General features: G+C 33.0%; 1 protein-coding gene across 1 annotated transcript in view; it reads right to left on the reverse strand.

Annotated features, from left to right (window-relative positions):
* Window positions 1-2,097: 2,097 nt before the first annotated feature.
* LOC131033953 (protein HOTHEAD-like) overlaps window positions 2,098-27,666 on the reverse strand; it is a 62,769-nt gene continuing 37,200 nt past the window's right edge. Inside the window, exons 4-5 of the mRNA XM_059214883.1 lie at window positions 2,363-2,995; window positions 2,098-2,213 (exon numbers count right to left, since the gene is read on the reverse strand). Of these exons, the coding sequence (XP_059070866.1) occupies window positions 2,098-2,213; window positions 2,363-2,995 (749 nt within the window). The remainder of the gene's footprint in view (window positions 2,214-2,362; window positions 2,996-27,666) is intronic.

The raw sequence follows: 27,666 nt of genomic DNA on the forward strand, positions 1-27,666 counted from the left end.
TTCGTTTATTTTATAAGCATACATTGAATTTGGGATTCGGTTGATGCACATATTTATTATATAAATATGCTTAGGTCTAGAATTTAGCAAATTTGAACATATTTTATCCGTATCCATGGCATTAAGAAATGAAGAAACTATTGTAAATGACCTACCTCTATCAAAGACAAGCTGAATGAAAGAGTCAATCTCCATCAAACTAAATCCACCTATAATATAGTTGCCAAAAAAAAATTTTTTTGCATGGACTTGTAACCTTATAAACTATTCCCAAGAGGAAAATATTAAATTTACTATGTGGACAAAGGAGGTTGATTTACCAAAAATATGAAATTTTAAATTCAAATTGGAAAGAGACAAGTTTACAATTATGTACTTGCCTTATATAGAATATAAGTTAGATCTAGGTAGAAAGAACCGAAATGGAGGTATATGTTTAGAGAAGTGAGATAACAATGTAGGTAAAATGAATTTAGTGGCATGTTTATTGTTAATATATTATTTAATGCTAAGTTTATATAGATATTTGTGTTTACAAATAAGTCACGAGGCTAGTAAAATGAGCCCAAATTCACACACTATTGTGTCATTTGTGATTGGGTATTTGTATTAATATATTTGTTCAAAATAGGCATAAAACCAAATGACAAATGGCATGGGTATGCAAAATTTGTGATCATAATATTGTACAATTCATTTTAGGTATGTTATGCACAAACATTTTGGCCAAGAAGTGATATTGTAATAATTTTATCCTTTTCACATGTTCATTTCGTAAATTTATTTAACATGATTTTCTTTAAAAATATACATCTCACCCTAACATGTAATTAAACCAACAAAACAAATAAAGAAGTACTATATAGTGTAAAAAATAAATACCAAATTAAACACTTCTACATTTACATCATCATATAACAATAAATTATAAGAAAAATTATGTTTTCCTTTATTTATAAAACCTTGGAACATGTATTTTTGTTATAATATCAATTCATTTGAAAAAGAAAGTGCACTTTTGTATGAAAGTTAATCAAAAATCAAATTTAATTTATTCTTGTAAATTTCATAACAATGTGCTATCTTGGAAAATATTTATATTGATAGGAAATAAGAGGTAAAATTTAATTATTTACAATTTCACACTTTATCAAAAACATTACCATGTTTGGTATTATTTAGTTCTATGATAAAGGAATGTGAGCACAACAAGTGTGCCAATTATTTCAGCATGGTCTTCTCATAGTTTTAAGAGATTGTGCATTCTTGAAGGATACGAATTCCCATATACCTACACATATTGCATGATCAAAATGTACTGTTAATGTTATATTTTGTGAGAATTGAAAAACAAATAATGCAATAAAATTATTAATAAAAATAAATACCTTCCAAGCATCATGGTTGTGGCTTGTGGGTTGGTACCAAGGGAATCCTTATAAATTGAGCCATCCCAAACTCTGAGATTATCAACACCTTTCACCAGATATCTTTCATTAACCACTAAATCAGCTTGATAACCTCCATGATAATGGTTAAATGTCCCTAGTGCTTCTTTGCAAAGCTTGGCCAAGGCATCATCATTTGATTGATTCTTTGGTAATGCTATTCCAAGGAATTGAAGTGTTTTGGAATTTCTACTATCAGTAAATGCAAACTCTTGGATAGAAGATGACATACTCAGATTAACCATTACTTTTATACCTTTCACACATCTTTGTAGATCAAGAGAGTGTGAATAGTAGTTGTAACGAACATAGGGGTTATCTCGAGGGTCTACACTTTTAAGCCAAAGATCACCCCTTGATAAGGGAAATGCCAACTTAATATCAAGAACACCTAAATATTGTGTATTTGTACCATTATTCCGTTGGACAAGGCTACCACTTTCGATGTAATTTTGTCAATTGTCTAAAATGCCTGCTAATTGTGAATAAGAATCTTCAAGTGGTTTCGAGGATACTACAGTAAAGGCTGCACTAGGATTATCTTGAACTTGTTTACCTACAAAAGGTGAATCTAAAAGAGCAAGAATATTCATTTCTTTGATTTATCTTTTTGGACCAATTCCGCTTAAGAGGAGAAGTTGAGTACTACCTATGCTTCCTCTGACAAAATCACCTCACTATTGATTGACAATTGGTTAAGTGAAATTTGATAAATGAGACCATCATTGTTGCTTCTGAAGTCCACTCCGCTAGCCTTTGGCTTTCCTGCAATATAGATTGTTGATAATATTACATGCATACACATAGATAGATATATGAAATATATTTCTGAATAGTTTGTAAAAGAATAAAAGGAATACTCATCAAAGTAAAGTAGGGTAGGGGAATTCTGAAAGCAAAATATGAATTGGTACCTGATCCCAAACTGAAGAGTATTCTGCTGGCAGTAGCATTGAGAAGAACTACAATATTTTCTGGATTTGCATACTGGAGTAGATCTGCGGCTGTATGTCTCTGTCCATTCTCGTCAAAGATTGAGCCACTGATCTTGGTGCCAACCAAATAATCTAAAGTGTGGCCGTTGTAAGGAAGAACTCCAGCTTGAAGAAGCCCATCCTTGGTAGCAGAATTCCAAGTAGAAAGCTTGTATTGTTGGAAGGCATTCAACCGTTCTATCCATTCATATGACTCATATACAAGTTTCTCATCCCACTTTATTTTCCGAATATATTCAGTGCTCGCCCTGCTGTAGACTCCACCGTTGATGGCTGATCCACCTCCTAAAACTCTCGCCCGTACCAACTGCACTCCATCTTCTGAGACAAACGCCTGCGCTACGTTGGGATTAGTTGTGGAAGACCCTCTGAAATCCTCCACATCGGGAATTCCGTAAGTAGAGTTTCCCCTCTCCAATACTAAAACAGAGTAGTGCTGTGAGAGAGTTGCTGCCAGGGGACATCCCGCTGTACCTCCTCCAACCACAATGTAATCATATGATCTTGAAGCTGCCTTTTGAGCATCTGCTGTCATAAACGGATATGGGTACTCTGCAGTTGCACACAGAATCGTCAATGTCAAAAACAATCCTATGCTAAGAAACAACTATAAGAGTCTTTTACCAAGTCCAGTCAAGGGCAAGTGGAAATGTAACATGTCTGTCTTGCAGCTTTGACGGTTTCATTCGTAATTTTATACATATTAACATATGGTCAACGTCTATCTACCATCTGGATAGAATAGGATAGAATAGAACATAATAACACTTGCGCTTGCATTTAAGTGGAGTGGAATGCTTACGCTGATAGTAATGTCCGATAAAATTAATTTATATTAAACAAAGAAAAATATGATTTAGACAATTATATTTTCCAACTTAAATGAGAATTTGATTTTTATTTTAATTCTATATAGAATTAATTGATATTTATTTTTAATTAAAAATCAATTTTATTATTTTTTTGGCAAAGAGGTGAATCCTATATATTGATATTATAGAATAATAAATATAACAAATGGTTACATAGAGAACATATGGTTGAGCCAAAAGGAAGCTCAAAACCAATGAAGAGAAAAGAAATCACAACATAATAGCTACCACGCCCATAGCATATTGTTATAGATTACAATGAGATCTTTGCATCCGTGCAGTTAGGGGAAGAAGACTGATATGATAAAAAAACAATATTTGTGAGTGTCAACCTATCCATTGAATCAATTTATGACAACAGCCTTTGGAGATCCATTCCAATTCTTGAGCATGCTCAGCTCCAACAAAATAGGAACTATTGACTTCAACACCTTGTTTTTAATTGCGTTAGTTATGACAGTCACACATGCAATTGAATTCCCATGCCCCTCAATCTAGCCTACTGCTGCAAGAGAAACAACTTTATACCTTGTACAAAAACCAATAAAATGTTAGAGATATTCTCAAAGTTTGTAGAATCCTCAACCCAAGAATGTACTAAAATCAAATCCCTCCAAGAGCAGCCCACCAAGGGATTTCCCATTCATGAGAACCAAGGCACACATCCTCAGCACTTGAAAGTCGCTAAAGCATACTTGCACATGAACTATGACAATTTTGGGAAAGGAAGAATCTACAAAACCCCTTAGGATCAGATTGGGAACACCCCTTATTCGCCAACCAATCTGATGATAGGATGAATTTGATGATAGGATCAGATTGGAGGAGAGAGTCCATGGAGAATTTCATGATAGGATCAGATTCGGAACACCCCTTATTCGCCAACCAATCTGCTAGGATATTTCCCTCTCTGTAACAGTGAAGAAGCTCATAATTTTCCAAGGAGTCTAGAAGTAGCCAGACTTGTTGCAACACATATTGAATGCTCCAATTGTGCAAGATTCTCTTTCTACAAGAATTGATAATGCAAAGAGTCACCCTCAATTAAGATGTTTGAAATTTGAAAGGATTTAGTCAACAAGAGACCTTGGAGAAGGGCATGTGCTTCTGCCATATTATTATAACCATCCAGGAATGGAAGTATTGATGCTACAAGAATATTTCCTTTATGATCCCTAATTACACACCAACCACCTGCTTTGCCTGCATTGTGTTTCACTGCCCCATCAAAGTCTAACTTTAACTTCCCTTTCAGAGGAGGAATCCAATTGATTTTTGATCTATCTATTGTTCTTTTGGGGGGTTGGAAAGAGCTTTAGGTAAAAGGGAGATTAATGTGTTCCCAGGATTGAAGGATTTTTTAATTCCAATCTGAAAACGAAGAGTTGATTGATTTGGATTTTGCTACATATGCATTTACTACTTCTAAAATAGAAGTTTCAATTTTCTGCAAGACCCGAGATAAGCTTGAAGGTTCCTATCTAAAGATCCTCTTGTTTCTTTCCCACTAGGTGATCATAGGAGGGATGAATTTCCAAATGCAAGAAAAAAATGATTGATGATAGAGTGAAGGACAATTTGTGAATATATCCCAGAGATTCTTTGATGAGGGATAAATCCAATTCATTTTATTAACGATGTGAGCCCAACAGGACTATGCAAAGGAACATAGTAATAGAAGGTGATCCACATCCTCTTGAGCCTATCCACAAAGAACACACCAAAAATGATCAACAATCCCAAGTTTGACTAATTTGTCGTCTATTAGAATCCTCCAAGAAAAGGATCCATCTTTAGGAAGGTCAACTTCATTCGAGCAGAATGAAAATGACCTTTAAGGTTGTGCTAGTTTCTCTTGACTGATAAGGGAGTTGTAACTTATTTTTACAGCTTCAACTCAATCTCAATACTTGGAGAATATGAGTTACAATTTGCAATTCCAAAAGTCTCCAAAAGATTGATGGCGTATCTAATTTGAATTGAAAACATGCTAAAATCAAATTATCAAAACTCAACTCTTAGGAAATAATTTAGGAGGCCTAATTGACTGCCAAACTAGATGTTCACATCTAATAACTTAAAAAAATTGAGGCTACACCATATATAATTTTTCATCCAAGTTCTCATTCAAGAAGACAGTTTTCACATCAATTTGATACATATTCTAACTAGATTGAATAGTTATAGATGAGAAATTTTTTTGGGACTTGTAATGTCCACACATAGGACAATTATGCGAGTTAATTTAACTTATTGAGAATTTATAATTAAAATATAATCCTGTTGTTGCTATATAAATAGTTATAAGGTGAGGTTGTCCCTATAACTACGAGTGGCATCTTATCTTGTGAATGTTATAGATGGATTTTTTTTGGTTGAGATAAACGGGTTTTACAGGGACCTGAAACCCAAAGTTAAAGAGCACAACAAAAATAAGAAGTCGCTAACTAGTCTGTAACCAATGACATAACAACCACGAAAATAGTGGCCAAGCCCACACAGCAAAAAAAAAATATAACAAGAAAAAACCTAAAACTCACTCGACCAAAGATTACTTCATCTCCAACTTCTTTTGAATCACCCTCTTATTGATGTCCTCGAGCTCATCCATGATGAAACTGGAGGTATTATTTTCCTGGCTCCTGCTTCTAGTCCTTGTATAGGGACCTGTGGTGGTTTGAAGTCTCGTACCCTGCAAGTTTGGTTCCCCAAGCACTTTTAATCATATCCACCAGGTTCTTCAGATTACCCTTAATTTCTTATAAGCTAATCTCCAACTAACCAATCCTTGATTCCTAATCTGTTTTCATGGTCTTAACATCTTTTGTGACTTCCTGTGTCATTCAGAGAAGTTTATCCGTCTTTCTTTCCATGGGCATCTTAGCTAAATTGTTAATGATATCTTTAATTCCATCCTTTAACAAATTAATCTCCTTACTGACTCGAAGAAAGCAATTCTCCTGGCTTTCGATAGCGCTGATAAGGAGAGTACCAAAATAAGAATCTTTTTGGGTATCCCCCTGTTCCCCCTTTTCAACATTAATGGGGATTTCCAGCTTTCTTTCCTTCTACTTTCCCTTGGTTTCCCCAATTTGTCCAGTTTTACACTTCTTCGTATTTGGTGGCCCCAAATCTTGTAATTTGGGGTTTGGGTTTTTATATTTACTAGTAGCCCATCTGGGGTGTTTTTTTCTTCTGCTTCTTCTAGTGCCAGGTGTAATATTTCACTAGGGCCCCTCCTATTGAGAGGGACGATATATCGAATCATCTAAGACATTGAGTTCCCACCACTCCATAGCCATACCAGACTCTTCTTCATCCATCTCTGTATCTGACACATAATGAATATCATTGTTGGATGAAGATTTGGGAGGTTTAACCGCTTGTCAGGGTTTAACCCCATGATCCTTAGCATATTCCATAATGAGCATGATTAGCCCCTCATTGGTGCAAGAGCACCTAGGACTTGAAAGGCCTCATGAAAGTTTTTATGTTTTTTTTTGTTTTCAATGTTTTGTTAAGGTTGTATAAGGTCCAAGGGACCATTTTAAGCCATTATAAATCATATTTTAAGGCATTAAGCCATTTTTGTTCAATGTAGGTCCCTATAAGGTCCTAAGAAGGTCAAATGTGTTCAATGAATACAAAATGCTCAAGGAAAGGTTGAAAATGATGTAATAAGGCTTATTTATCCTATTCTAGTGTGTATAAGCTGATACCAAGTAATTTGAAATCATTTGGTCAAGTTTTGAAAAGTTGTCAAACAAAGTTGTTATGTTGACAAAAGTTGTCATTTCAAAAAATTGCAAAAAGGTTGTAAAGGGGAAGCCTAATGGTTATGATGGTTTGTGTTTTATTTATAGCTATCAAAAGAGGTTTTAAAAGGCTTATAAAACTAGGTATAGTTTAATCATGAGGGGTTGGTGTGTATTGAAAGAAGAAAATCAATAAAAGTTTGAGGTTTCCTGAAATTTTCTCAGTGTTCTCAATGTGACAGTCTAATATCAGTTGTTTCTTCTTCTTGTAAACTTATTAATTAGCATTTGACATCACTTGAGAATGATATAGGGTTGAATCCACATTATTTTGGTTTTGGTTTCATTTCTTTTCATTAAGTTTTGGAAGAGATATACCAATTTTTGTAAAAACTGTCAAAAACACTAGGTAGGGTATACCATGACTTTGAAAATGTAATAAACCTGCTTTCCACGTTGAACAAAGTATAATATTTGGTGGAATGGAGGAAAATAGAAACTATTTTCATTTTTCTTTGGTTTCAGGGTCTCAAGTTAAGGTTTGCACGTACAAAATGATGTCAAAATGCTTATTTGACAATGGTACAGTTTGGTAAAACTCTGATTCCTGTGTGTTATAGAGATTTTTAATATTTTTTATGGAAGGATTATTGTTAAAATGTCACATTTATGGAAATAAAATTGAGTCTACTTTCATTTTTTTCAATTCTGATGGAATTTAGTGTAAAAATAAGCAAGTTATGATCATTTTTGTGAAAGCAGCCTATTCAGAAAATGGTTTACCAGATCTGTAGTTAGAAAATGTGTTGGTACAGATATGTATGGTTGAATAAGGACTTGATACTTGGTTTATGGATATATTATGATGTTGTGAACAAAATTCCTTGTTACTAGAAAAATTCATCTTATGATTTTAGGGGTCAAATGAGTCAATTTCTAAAAACTGCCATGTCTATGTGAGTTCCTGTCACTACCACTACAAGAAGGGTGCAAAAAACTATTGTATGATTTTTTTATGTTATTGGTGACCATGTGTGGTCTTTTAATATCAAAATTATAATTCCAAAGTTTATAAAGGTGTTGACTTGTAGAGTTTGGCATTGTGAGATGAGTTTATGGAGAAGTTGCGTCCTCATAGGGAAGTGGCTTGTGTGAGTAGGATATAAGGGTTTGGCAAAGTCTAAGTGTTTTTGAGTCTCAATTTGTCCTTAGACATGTGTAATTGGCCTAATGAAATGTATTATGAGGATTGGATTGAGTTTGTGAAGTTGATGTTTACTTTTGGTGGTTTTTGTAGCCTAGTGGTTTGAGAAAACCTATGCATTTGAGATGTGTTTAGGTGAGTGTTGCTACAAAAGAAATTGATGTGTGTTTGAACCTAATATGAAGGGATGATTTTAGTCATGGACACGAGCCTTTGCATCACTCATGTAGAATAGGGTTATCACTATTTTTTGCATGATTCACCAAGCTATTTTCAAGAGAAGATAACAGATAGAAAGACAACGAAATTCTTTTGTTGGGACCTAAATGGTTTAATATCATAAAGTGGTAAGAGATAATACTGGCATAGTGTCCATCAAGAGTAATGTACCTCATAATCACTGTGATCATCTTTGGCCAAAGTAATTTTAGGTCCTTCCTGTTATAGTCCTCATCCTTCATATTTTTCACTCATTTCCTCTCGCTATCTTTGTCAAAGAAATCTGCAATGGCTTCTTTCACCGCATTCCTTTCTCTATAGAAATTGTTGCCTTCCATCTGCAAAGAAGATATCTCTGCGACAAAGGTTTCATCAATTCTCAACTCCACTCCAAATGTCATGAGGATTCCTTTCTCCAAACAATTCACAAAATCCTCTATCACTTTTGGATCATTGCCATGAAGCCTCTCAAGATATGAAACAAGGACCCCATCAGTAATCTCCATCCATAGCTCTCTATTCTTTTCCCATTTCTCATAGGAGGTAGGTTCCATTATGTTCTTGTCACCTCCCATTAGAAAGTTATCTTTGAAACAATGGAAACCAAACCAAAGCCAAGCAGTGAAAAACCAGATACAAAACAAGGATCTAGAAAACTTGGTTTTGGAATTTGAACAAAAATTCCATGAAAGATTTAGTTCATTTGGCTTCTATCATTATTAATGAGATGTAATTGGCCAATGCATTCAGTGTCCTTTCTCGTTAGTTGGCACAATTCTATCGGGAAAGTTTCCTTTCCCATCCACCGTCGTATGTCCACATAATCCACAACTATATTAGCTAGGTGGTCCACTGGCCTATTACCTTCCCGACAAATGTGGGAGATCATGAAATCATCAATTTTAGTAATCATGATATGGCACTCCTGAATTAAATGCTTGATGGTCCAGCTGGGCTCACTTTGCTCACTAACACACCTGATAATATTTAGAGAATCACTCTCGAGCTAGATTTTTTTGAACCCTTCTCTAATCACCATATGTAACCCAGTGTAAGAAGCTTTAGCTTTGATATAGTGGTTTGTCTAGGTGCCCAGTGGGAGTACCCCTACTAAAACAAGCCTACCATCATGGTCACAAGCAACTCCCCCTCAACCAGCCGACCCAAGGTTTCCTTTATCCACCCCATTGAATGTTATATATGTTGCCAGTAACTTCATAAAGACATTATTGTTAAGTCTATTCTTCACATATACGAAGTTAAAACCCAAACCTAGTAGTATGGAATCTATGAAGGAAAAAATCTAAGAAATACACAACCTACAATACTTGCAAAAAAATATTAAAAAAAAGAAAATGAAAGTAGACAAAATAATGCTTTTTCATGTGCAAAATTGTTACCCCAAATACTTATACAAAAAATGAAGAGGGTAAGTGGAAAATGTTCCTTAGCCTAATCCTCTATGATATTTTGTGTATCTCAAAACAAAGATTCCATGCTCATTTTGGATGCAATGTGTTTCTTGCTTGCTTCACTCTCCGTCTCTTTTAGACATTTTCCATTTTCCTTCTTGATTAGGAATCTATCACCATTTTTTTGCCTCCTACGTCGAACACAAATTCTCCTTGTTGAATATCAATGATGTCTATTTCTTTAGGATTCATTTTCCAATCTTTTCTCACATTTTGGGATGGTTTTTTCATGTGTTCATAAGATATTTCTTTCCTTTATTCTAAACTACTTTGAAAACTCTATGAAAGGGTTTTCAACACAACTCTCCAATAAATCTCCACCTTCCTGAAAGCTTCATTAATCTTAACCACTATTCCATCTCCTTGGATGTTTTCTAAAAATATATTTTGATTTCAGACACATTTTGGGATTGAAGTCTACCTTACCATTCTCTTTTAATGGACTTAGGGTACATTTCTTTCCAATTTTTGCATTCTCCCATCATATATTTAACTTCCACATTGCGATACCCCTTGCAAGATTTCCTTAAACACCACATACCTTCATTCAAGTGATACTTTTGGACATTGTATTTTAGTATCATACCTAAAGATTGGAATCTTGTCAGATTTGGATTATAATTGTAATTGCAAGATAAGATAGCTAAATCATATGATCATATACACTTGAAATAGCCTTTGATGAAATCTTACATAGTTAAAATGAGCTCTGCTACAATTCAGTATTAGACAGATTATTCTTCTTACAAAGTCCTTATACCCTCATCAAAAATTGATATGATGATGTGATTAGGAAGGATACCTTATGATGGTATTAAGAGAACAAGGATCGTGAAGGCCAAATGAAGGTTCAATTAACTAGATAATAATTTTGATGTTGAGTCTTGAATGCTTCAAGAAATGAGATAGTTAATTTTTATGATGATGATTGTAAATAGAATGAATCTATTATTATTTCACCTATGGACCTTATAAGACATAGCAATCCTTGATGAGTAGGCTCATGTTTACACTGCAATGCGAATCATTATGATAATTACAGTTAATTATGGAATTAGTTTGTCATAATTATATACATCTTTCCAATACCATGAGGATTATTAAATTGTTATTCTTGCTTCATGAAATAATATTGAACCGATTTTGTGCATTTTCTGAATACGATGTAGAATATCAAGTACTTATTTGATTGCTTTATAAAATTTTAGGCAACGATCTTGTGCATGATCAGTTATGATCACCATAGTTAATTTGGATGCTTGAATTTTATACTTGGGGAAAGGATTGCACTATATTTAATGTTAATGTGAATTCAATGATTAAATTTGTGTTATTATTATTTTGGATACATTAACGATGTGTGTAGTGTGCAGAAATTTATTCCATAGGCCATGGAATTCAAAGACTAACCAAAGACCCCATGTGAACATAGTAAGGCAAAGATGTTGTCAATTTGGACGGGAAATACCTCATTTATGTTGTGGAAATATGTTCATAATCTGATACTTAAATGAATGTTATTAAGTTTCTCACGAGATCAAGTGTGGTAGACTAGTGGGTCATGTCCTTGTATTGGTGAGATTTGTCTCTTTAAGATTGCCAAGGTGTAGATGTGTGAATTATCATGTGCCAAGTGTCTTAACAAGTGCAATTTATTTGAGTGTGTAATGTGTAATTGATTGTATAACTACCTTTCCCAAAGAATTAAGCCATCTCTTTGATCTCAACAAGCAAAGTGTGCCTTGGATAGTGGAGCTTAAGCCAACTCTTTGTAATGTGAACTCGTAGGTTATTTTTGGGGAGAATTTTAAAGGGGAAAATGGAATATGGGATGTATAGTTTTTCTACTTTTAATGGGTTGGGGACCTAATGAAGGCTAGAAACTACCTTCTCAGACAAGATAGGTCCTTGCAAAAACTAACTTTTTGCATAGTGGCAAAAGTTGCATCTTTGTATGGGTAGCACCATATCTATTGCAAGAAGTTGTGGGGTAGAGTAACCAATAAAATATCTCCCTTCACTTTCATATGTAATAGACATTAAGCACAACCTTATTTCTCCAAAAAACTGCCAGTTGAGGAAAGTTGCAGCTCTTGGGGAAAGGAAATGTAAAAAGAACGAGCAGGTGACATTTGTCACCTTCCACTACTAAGGTGGAATTCAAAGAAAGGGGAAAAGGGAGTTAAGAAGAGGTTGGAGGGAGAGAGGAGGCTTATGATTTTGGTTTTTAGGTTTGAAACTATACTTCCTTGGGGGGTGCTAGAGAAAGATGAGGAGATTGCAAAAATTTAGAGGGCCTTATTGTTGCACATTGAATACTAATAGTTGGAGGTAGGTGGCCATAACTCCTTGTTAATTTAATGTTGTAGATATATGACAATGTGTAAATCCTTATTAATTTAATGTTGTAGATATCCAACAATGTACAAATTTTTAGTGAGCATACATCAAATGTGTTCTTGTATTATCTCATGCATTGTGAATGTGTTAATGTTTAGTGAGCATGTGTATGTGTGTTCTTACATAATCCCATGCATTGCAAATGTTGGTGTTGTGTTTTCGAGGGTGTGTAGGAAATGGTAACCATTGGGAGGGAAGAGAAACCTTGAGGCTTAGAGAGGAGTGACCAATATAGCTGGTTGAGAACTCCTCTCATGAAGAGCAAGCAATAGAAAGTGTATGAGTACCCTAAGTGCATGTTTTGGAGGATTGGGTATTAAATTTATAGGGGTGTGAGTACCCCTTGTTCATAGGAAAGGAAATGTGTTGGTAGTATATGTGCATAGACATTATGGAAGGAAGGGGCATGAGGTTGTTCTTGCTTCTCTTGACTGATAAGGGAGTTGTAACCTATTTTTATAGCTTCAACTCAATCTCAATACTTGGAGAATATGAGTTACAATTTACAATTCCAAAATGCTCCAAAAGATTGATGGTGTATATAATTTGAATTGTAAAGGTGCTAAAATTAAATTATCAAAACTCAACTCTTAGGAAATAATGTAGGAGGCCTAATTGACTGGCAAACTAGATGTTCACATCTAATAAAAAAACTGAGGCTACACCATATATAATTTTTCATCCAAGTTCTCATTCAAGAAGACACTTTTCACATCAATTTGATACATATTCTAACTAGATTGAATAGTTATAGATGAGAATTTTTTTTGGGACTTGTAATGTCTACATATAGGACAATTGTGCGAGTTAATTTAACTTATTGCCAATTTATAATTAAAATATACTCCTATTATTGCTATATAAATAGTTATAAGGTGAGGTTGTCCCTATAACTACGAGTGGCATCTTACCTTGTGAATATTATAGATGGATTTTTTTTTATTAAGATAAATGGGTTTTACAGGGACCTGAAACCCAAAGTTCAAGAGCACAACAAAAATAAGAAGTCGCTAACCAGACTGTAACCAACAACATAACAGCGACGGAAACAGTGGCCAATCCCATGCAGCAAAAAAAAAAATAGAACAAGAAAAAACCTAATACTCACTAGAAGAGAGATTACTTCATCTCTGAATTCTTTTTAATCACCCTCTTATTGACTTCCTTGAGCTCATCCATGATGAACCTGGAGGTATTATTCTCTCGGTTCTTGCTTCTAGTCCTTGTATAGGGACCTATGGTGGTTTGAAGTCTCATACCCTGCAAGTTTGGTTCCTGGATTCTCTTCTTCTATTTTATGTCAGAGGATGGAATGCTTGTGTTGGACTGAGCTTTTTTATTGGCTATCATCGCATTTACCTTTTTAAGACCCCGAGCACTATTATTCATGGCCTTCCTATTGATATCCACCAGGTTTATTAGATTACCCTTAATTTCTTATAAGCTAATCCCCAATTGACCAATCCTTGATTCCTGATCTATTTTCATGGTCTTTACATCTTCTATGAGTTCCTATGTCATTCAGAGAAGTTTATCCATCTTGCTTTCTGTGGGCGTCTCGATGAAAGTATTAATGATTTCTTTAATTCCATCCTTTAACAAATTAATCTCCTTACTAACCCAAAGAAAGCAATTCTCCTATCTTTTGACAGTGCTGCTAAGGAGAGTACCAAAATAAGAATCTTTTTGAGTATCCCTCTATTCCCCCTGTTCAACGTTAATTGGGATTTCTAGCATTATTTTCTTCTACTTTCCCTTGGTTTCCCAAAATTTTCCAGTTTGAGACTTCTTCATATTTGGTGGCCCCGATTCTTGTAATTTGGGGTTTTGGTTTTTATACTTACTGGCAACCCATCTGGGGTGTTTTTTTCTTCTGCTTCTTCCAATGCTAGGTGTAATATTTCATTGGGGGCCCTCCTACTAAGAGGGTTGGTATATCGAATCATCCAAGACATTGAGTTCCCACCAGTCCATAGCCATACCAGACTCTTCTTCATCCATCTTTGTATCCAACCCATAATGAACATCATTGTTGGATGAAGATTTGGGGGGTTCAACCACTCGTAAGGGTTTAACCCCATGATCCTTAGCATATTCCATGATGAGCATGATTAGCTCGTCATTGGTGCAGGAGCGCCTAGGCCTTGAAAGGCCTCATGAAATTTTTTATGTTTTTTTTGTTTTCAGTGTTGTGTTAAGGTTGTATAAGGTCCAAGGGACCATTTGAAGTCACTATAAATCATATTCTAAGGCATTAAGCCATTTTTATTCAATGTAGGTCCCTATAAGGTCCTAAGAAGATCAAATGTGGTCAAAGAATAGAAAATGCTCAAGGAATGGTTGAAAATGATGTAATAAGACTGATTTAGCCTATTCTAGTTTCTCTAAGTTGATACCAAGTAATTTGAAGTCATTTGGTCAAGTTTTACAAAGTTGTCAAAAAAAGTTGGTATGTTGACAAAAGTTGTCATTTCAAAAAACTGCAAAAAGGCTGTAAAGGGCAAGCCTAATGGTTATGATGGTTTGTGTTTTATTTATAACTATAAAAAGAGGTTGTAAAAGGCTTATAAAAATAGGGATGGTTGAATCATGAGGGGTTGGTGTGTATTGAAAGAAGAAAATCAATAAAAGTTTGAGGTTTCCTGAAATTTTTTGAGTATTCTCAATGTGACAGTCTGATATCAGTTTTTTTTCTTCTTGTAAAATTATTAATTAACATTTGAGATCACTTGAGAATGATATAGGGGTGAATCCCCAATATTTTGGTTTTGGTTTCATTTCTTTTCATTAAGTTTTGGAAGAGATATAGCAATTTTTGTAAAAACTATTAAAACCCTAGGTAGGGTAAACCGTGACTTTGAAAATGTAATAAACCTCCATTCCACGTTGATAAAAGTATAATATTTGGTGGAATGGAGGAAAATAGCTATTATTATCATTTTTTTTTGGTTTCAGGGTCTCAATTTAAGGTTGGCACATGCAAAATGATGTCAAAATGCTTATTTGACAATGGTATAGTCTGGTAAAACTTTGATTCGTGTGTGTTACAAAGCTTTGTAATATTTTTTATGTAAGGAATATTGTTCAAATGTCATATTTATGGAAATAACATTGATTCTACTTTCATTTTTTTCAATTCTGATGGAATTTAATGTAAAAATGAGCAAGTTATGATCATTTTTGTGAAGGCAGACTATTCAGAAAATAGTTTACTAGATCTATACTTAGAAAATGTGTTGGTACAGATATTTATGGTTGAATAGGGACCTGAAACTTGCTTTATGGATATATTATTATGTTTTGAACAAACTTCCTTCTTACCAGAAAAATTCATCTTATGATTTTAGGGGGTCAAATGAGTCAATTTCTAAAAACTACCATGTCTATGTGAGTTCTTGTCACTGCTACTACAAGAAGGTCGCAAAAAACTATTGTATGATTTTTTTATGTTCTTGGTGACCATGTTTGGTCTTTTAATGTCAAATTTATCTTTCTAAAGTGTCTAAAGGTGTTGACTTGTAGAGTTTGGCATTGTGAGATGAATTTATGGACAAGTTGCGTCCTCATAGGGAAGTGCATTATGTGAGTAGGATATAAGGGTTTGGCAAAGTTTGAGTGTTTTTGAGTTTCAATTTGTCCTTAGACATGTGTAATTGGCCTAATAAAATGTATTCCAAGGATTGGATTGAGTTTGTGAAGTTGATGTTTACTTTTGGTGGTTTGTGTAGCCTAGTGGTTTGAGAAAACCTATGTGTTTGAGGTGTGTTTAGGTGATTGTTGCTACAAAAGAAATTAATGTGTGTTTGAACCTGATATGAAGGGATTTTTTAGTCATGGACCCGAGCCTCTGCATCGGTCATGAAGAATAGGGTTATCACCATTTTTGGCATGACTCACCAAGCTATTTTCAAGAGAAGATAACAGATAGAAAGATGGAGAAATTATTTTGTTGTGCCCTAAATGGTTTAATATCATAATGTGGTAAGAGAAAATATTGGCATAGCATCCATCAAGAATAATTTACCTCACAATCGTTTCGGTCATCTCCGCCCAAAGTAATTTCAGGTCCTTCCTGTTATAGCCATCGTCCTTCATCTTTTCACAAATTTCCTCTTGCTATCTTTGTCAAAGAAAGCCGCATTGGCTTCTTTCACCACCTTCCTTTCTCTATAGAAATTGTTACTTTCCATATGCAAAGAATATATCTCCACGATGAAGGTTTCATCAATTCTAAACTCCGCTCCAAATGTCGTGAGGATGCCTTTCTTCAAACAATTCACAAAATCTTGTGTCACTTTCAGATCATTGCCATGAACCCTCTCAAGATATGAAACAAGGACCCCATCAGTAATCTTCATCCATAGCCCTTTGTTCTTTTCCTATTTCTCATAGGAGGTAGGTTCCATTCTATTCTTGTCACCTCCCATTAGAAAATTAGCTTTGCAACAGTGGAAACCAAACCAAAGCCAAGCAATGAAAAACTAGATACAAAACAAGGATCTAGAAAATGTGGTTTTGGAATTTGAACCAAAATCCCATGAAAGATTTAATTCATTTTTAATTCTATCATTATTAATGAGATATGATTGGCGAATGCATTCAGTGTCCTTTCTCGTCAGTTGGCACAATTGTATTAGGAAATTTTCCTTTCCCGTCCACCATCGTATGCTCACATAATCCACACCTATGATTGTCAGGTGGTCCACTGGCCTATTACCTTTTTGATAAACATGGGAGATCTTGAAATCATCAATTTTAGTAATCATGATATGGCACTCCTGAATTAAGTGCTTGATGGTCTAGTTGGGCTCACTTTTCTCACTAACACACCTGACGATATTTAGAGAATCACTCTCGAGCTAGACTTTTTTGAACCCTTCTCTGATCACCATATGTAACCCAGTGTAAGAAGCTTTAGCTTAGATATAGTGGTTTTTCTAGGTGCCCAGTGGCATAGCCCCTAATGAAACAAGCCTACCATCGTGGTCACAAGAAACTCCCCCACAGCTAGCTGACCCAGGGTTACCTTTATCCACCCCATTGAATGTTATATATGTTGCTAGTAACTTCATAAAGACATTATTGTGAAGTCTATTCTTCACATATACGAGGTTAAAACCCAAACCTAGTAGAATGGAATCGATGAAGGAAAACATCTAAGAAATACACAACCTACAACACTTGCAAAATAATATTAAAAACAAGAAAATGAAAATAGTCAAAATAATGATTTTCATGTGCAAAATTGTTACCCCAAATACTTATACATAAAATGAAGAGGGTAAGTGGAAAATGTTCCTTAGCCTAATCCTCTATTATATTTTGTGTATCTCAAAACAAAGATTCCATGCTCATTTTGGATGCAATGTGTTTCTTTCTTGCTTCCCTCTCCATCTCTCTTAGACATTTTCCATTCGCCTTCTTCATTAGGAATTTATGACCATTTTTTTGCCTCCTATGTTGAACACAAATTTTCCTTTATAAATTAAATTGATATTATAACAAAAGTGCACTTTCTTTATAAATTAAATTGATATTATAACAAAAATACATGTTCTAAGGTTTTATAAATAAAGAGATGCATATTAAGACGACGTAAATGTACAAGTGTTTGATTTGGTAATTATATTTTACACTTTATAGTACTTACTTTTATTGTTTTGCTGGTTTATTTAAACGTTAGGGTGATATGTATATTTTTTAAAAGATAAATTATATATCATATTAAATAAATTTGCAAAACCAACATGTGAAAATGATAAAATTCTTAAAATATCACTTCTTGGCCAAAATGTGTGTGCATAGCATAACTAAAGTTAATTGTACAATAGCATAATGGAGAAGTTTGCATACCCATGTCATTTCTCATTTAGTTTTATTCCTATTTTGAGCTAATAGATTAATACAAATACACAATCAAAAATGACACAATGCTGTGTGAATTAGGGCTCATTGTACTAGCCTCATTATCTATTTGTAAGCACAAATATCTCTATACATTTATCATTGAACTATCTATTAACAATAGACACAACACTAAATTAATTTTAACTACCTAACTATCAAAATTCTCTAACCATATACCTCCTTTTAGTTAGTTCTACCTTGATCTAACTTGTATTCTATATCAAGGCAAGTACAAAAATGTAAACTTGTTACTTTCTAATTTGAATTTCAAATTTCACATTTTCGGCAAAACAACCTCCTTAATCTATGTTAAAGTAAATATCTATGCTAGGGACTTCTATAAAGAAAATTTCAATGTAGGTTATGTTTGGTGACACTTATACTGCATTATTTTTCATGTAAAACCCTAGATTTCCATTTTTTGAATACCAAACTCTAGTTATAATCCTTATAATTTCCAAGATGTCACATTGATACTTGAATGTAAATGTGGTGGACTTTTACATCATTTATATCCTATACAAGACAATTGATCTCCTCAAATGTGTAGTTCCACAAGAAGGAAATTTGAATATGATTGGTGTACAATTGGTACTATAATCATCATTGTAACACATCCCTATAACCCTTTTAAAGTAACACATGAAATTACATTTCATTAGAGCCTTTCTAATGTTGGTTGTTGGGGAACCCAATGAGACATGATACAAATAAAGAAATGTATATAATCAAAATAGGGATCCACCATGCAATGGGTGTGTTTTGGGTTAGATTATGTGTTTAACATTTGTGGTTATATTTCTTCTAAATCTTTAGGGAATTCTCCATTGATTTATTAGAGATAGAAGTGAAGGTCATTTTATCTACCTCAATAATTGATTAAAATGTTCCTTATATGATTATAAACTGGTTAAAAGCTTCCCTTGAATTTGATATCCATGGTGCTTAGTAAGAGGTATATATTTTGGGATTCAAAACTAAAAAAAAATTGTGACCAACACTATCAAGATCTAATAGATTTGGATAGATGGAAACGTGCTCTAGTTAGGACAATGGATCCTTCAGGGTATAACTTTTATTCTCCCTATTTTTATACCCTACAAGAGTGTATAGTTTAGGTTATCCCTTAGGGTGATGAAATCCCTAATTATACCTCATTAAAATAAAATAAAATAAATTAACACTTATTTTTTACCCCCAAGATCACCCTAGAATGTGAGGGGAGAACAAACACAAGTAATAGTTTGGAATTGAACTTAGACGCTTGGTAATTATAAAACCCAAATCAAAGTGGATGGTTAATTTAACTTCTCAAATTCAACTCTAATAAAGTCAGAAAATATACAATACACATTAAAAAAAAAAGGTTTGATAAAAGTAATATTCTTTTGATGTTGTATAAACCATAAGCTAGTAGTTTCTAGTAAAGATCTATGTCATATTAACCTACAAGTTATATTTTGAGAGATCTTCAATATAATCTAATTCACAACACCAAAAAATTTAGTCATGCAATTACCTAAAAGTAAGGCTAGAAAGATAAAGAAATGACATATTTACCAACATATAGGGCATATATGGTAAAATAGGCACATGTGTCATGAAATTAGCACATACAATATGGAAGCTGTAGAAATATCATAAACTAGGGAACATGCATTATAAATTATGGGATTCACATTGTTAATAGATCTATTCATGATAGATAGACTAGTGAGGTATTTTACAATGTCACTATTGGGACCCTATCCTACTTTAAATATGTACTATTAATCTTGTAGTTTTATCATCAAATACTTAAATAGGGCACTATTCTACATTAAATATCTAACATCAAAACCCCCAAAACTTGTGAATCCCTTTTAGGGCCCCTATTTTGGTGGGACTAGGGTGCTTCCAACCTTGTCTGGAGATAATACCCTGAAATTATTGTCATTACTAGTGTTGGTCTTCACAATTTAGGATATGGTATTGATTTTTTGTTTGTGGCCTTTTAAAAAATACCTTGTGAATGCTATATAAAGGACATCTTCTATCATTCATGAGCTATAAGTTAAAATCCAAGAGGTCCTATGATCAAGCATTTGTTTTAGATCTGAGTATTAAACACATTGAGTAGAAAAGTATAATAAACTACATTCAAGTATGATTTCACATGTGTCAATTATGTTGTGCAATAATTTAATTGCATTAACAATTGAAGGGATTTTCTAAAGATCATTTTTTGAAAACTGTAATTGTTTTATTTTATCAATTCTATTATTGTTTAGCTTCTATCATCTCTAATGATAAGCTCTATTTTTCATCAATTATAGTTTAAATTGTAGAGTTGGGAATACCAACATAGTTTTTGACTTAAGTAAGTCCTATACATCATAATATATTTTTCCCGATTTTTTTGTGTGTGTGTTCATATTTGATGATAGAAAGCTTTACAAGAGAACAATGTAAACTATGATAGACAATCCTAAATTGTGAACAAGAAAAACAAATGGAATAAGGTGTCAAACACCTATGTACATGTCTTTCTCAATTGTGGATTGTAGGTACAAATTGTTCAGTTTATCCAATTTCAAGATGCAACGTACTATGTTGGTTTCTAGTTTTGTAGTTTATTGTAATTGTTGAAAGTTATCATTTTCCTCTCATTTAGCCTAGATTATAAACACAAAATTCACAATCTTAATTCTATTTCAACAAAGGAAATAATTCAAGCCCTAGCTCTCCTTTCAAGATTGAAGTTGGGCCTTTTCTTGTTCCAATGAAATGCTATAGAGGTTTGAGATCTTAGTTTGCATTCATAGGCCTAAGATCTAATTTCCATACATATCAATAAAATTCATCTAAATAAGTTTAACAGATGATGCTATGATAACTCTTATGTGTACAAATTTTTCATGCAAACTCATACCTATTCCTAGATAGTACTTTCTATTCTAGTTGGTAGTGCGTTGCTATATATGTAGATATTCCTAATTCATTCAATGTAAATCATTTTAGCCTCTAATAATCATTTTATACAATTGTGTAATTAATGATAACAAGTTTCCACACTCCATATATTGTAGTTGCTTCTAGATTAGGTTGTGTTCAAGAATTTTTGCATCAATATTTCGGATCAGACTCCATGATCCATCAACTTTTATCTCCTTATGCTCTCTTTATCATCATGATGATGGATCACGGAGTGTGATCCAAAATGTTGATGCAAAAATTCTTGAACACAATCTAATCTAGAAGCAACTACAATAATTGTGTAATTTTCAGCTTTACCAATTTCCTAGTTCTTACAATTTATTACTTAAAACATAAGAACAGGAAATAGTTTACTTTTTTTTTTTTTCCACTGTAGCCCCTTCTAACCTTTGCACTAGTCAAGTATGCCAAGACCTAGTGATATAAACATTAAATATATTTATCTTCTGGCAATAGAAATTGTGCTTCACAACGTCTTCTATAATTGATGTAAGCATGTCAACTGATCCATCTAGTTAGCTTAGATTCTATACTTTCAACCTATACTATTTATTGATTTGTACCCTCCAACATATTATTTTACGTATATCTTATTATTAGTATAACCATTACACCTCTTCTTGATATAAATGCTACTATAATTATTCAAGTATTTAAATGAAATAGAGTTCTCCATCTAACCTAAGCAGCAACCATATTTTAGTCAACTATCAAGAATGTCGACGAGTCAATTTTTGTTCCAACTCAATTAATTAAGCAATGCACCTCAGTCACATTGAACCTCAGTCACATATAGTGTGAAAACGCGGGAATATTGGAAATAAAATATGCATACGTACCTGATTCCAAATTCGTTGACTTAAAACTAATGCAAAACTAATATGCATCTATAAAAAAAATCGGTTCCTTAATGTCTATTCAACATTTCTTCAGTCACATCAACCCGCAACTCCACGTGGTTATCAGACACCCTACACTGTACAGGTCAAAAACCCTCGAAGATCAATACACACTGTGTATATAGCCAACGGTAAGTATATACACGCCCTTTTTGGCAGTCTCCCTGTGTTGTATTTCTCGAAACGGATCAAAGTCAACGGGGAAATATCCGCTGTTGTTTATTGTTGGAAAAAAATCCTTTCGAGTGTAGCTTTGTTATATTAAAATTGAACTTGCACTAGTCGATAGTATATATATATAAAAAATTTATATCTAATAAATTTATTATTTATGTTAAGAGAAATGAAAGAGATTTTTTATATTCATTTTTAAAGGAATTTATTTGTTTTTCGAAGTATTGAGTTGTTTGTATATATATATATCCCTCTTTCTTTCTCTTCATATCTCTTGTGCTTGTACATACACACACTCTTTATTTTTTCTTCCCTGACTCTTATTTCTAAATCTCTTTCTTTCTCCCTATCTATTTCTCCCTTTCTCTTTATACCTTTGTCTCTATTATTTCTCTCCATTAGATTTCACTTTCACTCATGTCACCTCTATCCTTGTCTATATCTCTATCTCTGTCTCTATCTTCCAATCTCTCCCTCCCCATCTCTATTTATATCCACTACCTATAATTTTCTTTCTTATTTACTCCATTTTCCTTTCTCTATATATCTATCTCTCAATCTTACTCTCACTCCTCTCTATATGTCTTTCTATCCATATCTCTCATACATCCCACTCTTTCTTCACTCCATCTCTCCCTCCATCTCTTCTACTATATATGACTTTCTATGTCTCTCTCTATCTCTCTTCCAATCCTTTCTTTATCTCTTTCTATCCATATATTTCTCTATCTCTATATCTTTATCTCCCCATAGCTCTTATTATTGCCCTAAATCTACATCTCTCCCTTTCTCCCCCTCTTTATCTCACTTCATCTTAACTTCATTTTTTCCCTCTCTATCCCCTTATATATCTCTCTATCTCTGCCTATCTCTTCCCCTTTATATTCCCATGCATCTCTATATCATTCTCTCTCTTTCCATATATCTATATCTCTCCATCTATATTTATCCATCTCTCCCTATCTTTATCTCCCTCTCCCTCTTTCTATATATCCCCTTATATCTCTATCTCTTTATCAATCTATTTGACCATATATATCTCTCCCTCTCTCCCTCCTCTACATCTCTATATCACCTTATGTCTTCATCTTTATCTCTCTATTTTTTATCTCCCTCTTCCTCTTTCTATATATCCCCTTATATCTCTATCTATCTATCAATCTATTTGACCATATATATCTCTCTCCCTCTCTCCCTCCTCTACATCTCTATATCACCTTATGTCTTCATCTTTATCTCTCTCCCTTTGTATATTCTTATTGCTCCATCTTTATCTATCCCTATACCTCTCTCTATCTATTTATCTCCTACTTTGTATCTTCCTTTATCTTCATCTCTACTTGTATCTTCCTCTTCCCTCTCTCTCCTTCCGAGACCACTATAACTATATCTCATTGTCTCTCTATCTCTATCTCTCCATATTTAGTTTTCCATCTCTCCCTCTATCTCTATCTCTTTATCTTTCCATCTCTCTACCCCTATGTATTTATCTTTACCTTTATATCTCTCACTCTCCCTCCATGTATACATATTTATCTAGTGCAGGAGCACCTAGAGTCTAGTTATCATGTCAATTAGGTGTTTGAGTCTTAGGAGTTAGGGGTCCTATCATTTTGATTCAATAAGGTCTATTGAGACAATTTGTAATGTTATTTCATGTTTTTAGGTGAGTATGTCATATTTGGAGTCATAATTTGCAAGTTTGTAAAGTTGTTCTAAGGTTGTCGATGTTGTTATTGGGATAATTAACCCGATAATGTGTCATTGTTGTAAAAAGTGTCATTAGGATAGTTTACTCTATCGGGACTGTAAAATACTATGTAGTCGACTTTTGATCGCTATGCCTATAGACATCCAAATGCCTTGTTCGGTATAGCTATACCAAAATAGGGACATTGGGGTAAGTTTACTCTATTTGTATTAGTTATTCTGATGCGTGATGATCAAGACCCTAGTTCGAGATTTTTATATCGATGTCGGTGTCCAGCATTGATTTGTTAGTTTGGAATTGTTATTCCAATATTAGTGTCTAAATTTGATTTTTCAAGATTTGGGAGTCGAATAGTCATGAAGCCCAAAGGTCTGTTGTGACTGCTGGAAAGTTCAAATTTTGGTATAAATTGTATAAGCCAATAGTTGGAAAGGAGAGGATGCTATGTGTGAATTCTGAAAAATTTGAATTTCTAATTCTACAACGTAATTTTAAAATTCAAAATCATTGGCAATTTATTGGCAGACCATTTTTCTATAAATACTATGTTTTCTGTGCAATTGTATGGTGTTGTACGGGTTCAAATCGAGTGGATAGTCATATGTGTGGATAGAGAATTGAATTACCTCCCATTTGCTAGTGATTTGAGTTTTTAATTCGTTGTGAGGAAGAAGTTGTAGCGGTTGTTGACACGGTGACCTGGTTATTTTGCGTAACTAGGGTTTTAACAACAACTCGACCAATTCTCCCTCCATGTCTTGCACCATTATCTCTTCCACCTCTATCCATCTCTCTCTCCTTCTCTTCATATCCCCCTCCTTAGTATTCATCTCCATATCTACTTGTATATTACTCTTTATATTTATCTTGTATCGCTATCTCCTTATCCCACTTTATCTCTCTCTCACTCTTTCTTTTCTTGACACAAACTCTTTCCCCCTATTGACCTCATGAATTGTGCAAATGTATAAAATAAATAGACCATATTTTTTTTGTAACTCAACTTCCACACCTAATAGGCACACCCATTGCACACCATGGTGCAATTACTAGTAGGTTATAGTATCTAATAAGATTAGAAAGATTCAACAAAAAAAACCTTCTAACTAATAAGTTTTAGATTATTTTTTGCATTGATGAAAAAACTATACTAATATTACTGAAAAAATTGAAGTGATATCTAAAACCAAAGTGACCTTTTTATTCTTTCTTCCATTAACAAAAGGAACAAATATCCTAATAGAAGAAAAGTATGAGAAGTAGTGGTTGTGGGGGTATTCATTAACTCTAAATACCCATAATCAAGAATATTGTCAAGATAAATATAAAATATGGATAATTAGGTTGATTGCTAGAAAGTTAGATGGTACATGTGCAATGATTTTGGATTAAATAGAAGAGGTAGAATAGTAGTAACAATTATTTATGGAAAAATTGCTCGCTTGACTTAGGGCTACCATATTAGTGTGTCTATACATATACATACAAACATACATACGTATATATATATGTGTGTGTGTGTGTATATATATATATATATGTATGTATATATATATATATGTATGTATATATATATATTTATGTATATATATAAGTATGTATATATGTATATGTGTATATGTGTGTGTGTGTGTGTGTGTGTGTGTGTGTGTGTAAGTATGTATGTATGTATATATGTATATGTATATGTATATGTATATGTATATATATGTGTGTGTGTATGTATATATATGTATATGTATATACATATGCATATATATAGATATATACATATGTGTATATATGTGTGTGTGTGTGTGTGTTTATATATATATATATATATATATATATATATATATATATATATATATATATATATATATATATCTTTGATTATTGTTTGGTTGTCCTAACTAGTCATAGAATATGAGAATATAGTTTGAGGCTATCTTTGTTGGGCTCCTACGGGTTGGGCTCCAGTTCGTTTATGTGTATATCTCTATCTCTCTCTATATATATACATATATATACACATATATATGCACACACATATATATACACATACACAAACAGACATATATATGTATGTATGTATGTATGTATGTATGTATATGTATATGTATATGTATATGTATATGTATGTATATGTATGTATATGTATATATGTATGTATATGTATTTATATGTATATGTATATATATGTATATGTATATGTATATGTATATGTATATGTATATGTATATGTATATGTATATGTATATGTATATGTATGTACATATATGTACATATATGTACATACATATACATATATACACACATATACATATATACACATATATATCTATATATGTGTGTGTGTGCAATTGTATATACAAGTGTATATATATACATAAACACACATATAATTTTTTCATCTGACACAAAAGTGAGTGAGGTTGAATTCATCTCAAAAGTTAAAGTGTTGATTTTCAGATTCCAACAACTATCGGCACATTTTATAGAATGCCAACTCTATTTTCAACATCTCACATCATTTTTGAATCAATGGGCAAAAAGAAAAAAATTACTCTATAAAAGAAATAATCTTAAAAATAAAATATAAAACAACCATGTATGAACGATAAGGGTTCAAGGATCAAGATGAAGGTAGTTTACAAAAGAAATGTCTAAATGTTCAAAATCAAAAAAAATTGAAGAAATTGGAAGTTGAAAGAAAAGAAGGAAAGGTAACTTGAAAATTTTTAAAATTTTATGGATAGCGAGAAATAGGGGATTCGTAATTGAAGAAAAATATTCAAAGGTAAGGATAAACATAGAATCTTGTCCAAGGTTATAAATTGACTAAATAACACTCATGCTTTATATATTTTTTCTCTTCCCTATTTCTATTAAAAAAAAACAATGTAGAAATAAATGTTTTAAGGAAACAAAATCGTCAAGCTTTTTCTTGACATATATTTAATAGTAGTATTAATTAATCTTTGGTCTCCATTAATTGTTTTCATTTAATTTCTTTTGTATTTCTTCTAATTGTGATAACTAGGTAGTTAAAATGGAGGGAGTTGCTTAGACAGGTGCAATAACTAGGTAGTTAAAATGAATTTATTGGTATGTCTATTCTTAATAGATTGTTTAATGTTAAATGTATAGAGATGTGTATATTTACAAATAGATAAAAGGTTAGTAAAACGAACCCATATTTACATTATATTGTTCTATTTCTCATTGAGTATTTTTTTTTAATATGTTAGCTCAAAGTAGGGATAAACCTAAATGAGAAATAACAGGGGTATGCAAAAATTACCATTACAATATTATGCAATTAATTTTATATTGTCCTTGGTGGTTTTGTTAAACAAATCCCGAATTTGAAAAGTTCAAATTAGGAAAAAAATATTATCAACGAAGTATTGTTGAATTTAAATCCCTCCACTATATTCGAGCTTATTAAAATTACAAAATAATCGACCGTCTTCCAAAAGAGGCTTTGACCAAGTTCAGTCTAGGGCAAGTGGAAATGTAACATGGCTATCTTGGACCCTTGACCATTTCATTTGTAATATTGAGTTATATTAGGATGCACATTCATGTGATTAGTTGAAAATTAGAATATAACTTTTTTTCTATTTTAAATCAATTCATAAATAGTCAAAGG

The sequence above is a fragment of the Cryptomeria japonica genome, chromosome 2 (assembly GCF_030272615.1).
Source record: "Cryptomeria japonica chromosome 2, Sugi_1.0, whole genome shotgun sequence".
NCBI lineage: Eukaryota > Viridiplantae > Streptophyta > Pinopsida > Cupressales > Cupressaceae > Cryptomeria > Cryptomeria japonica.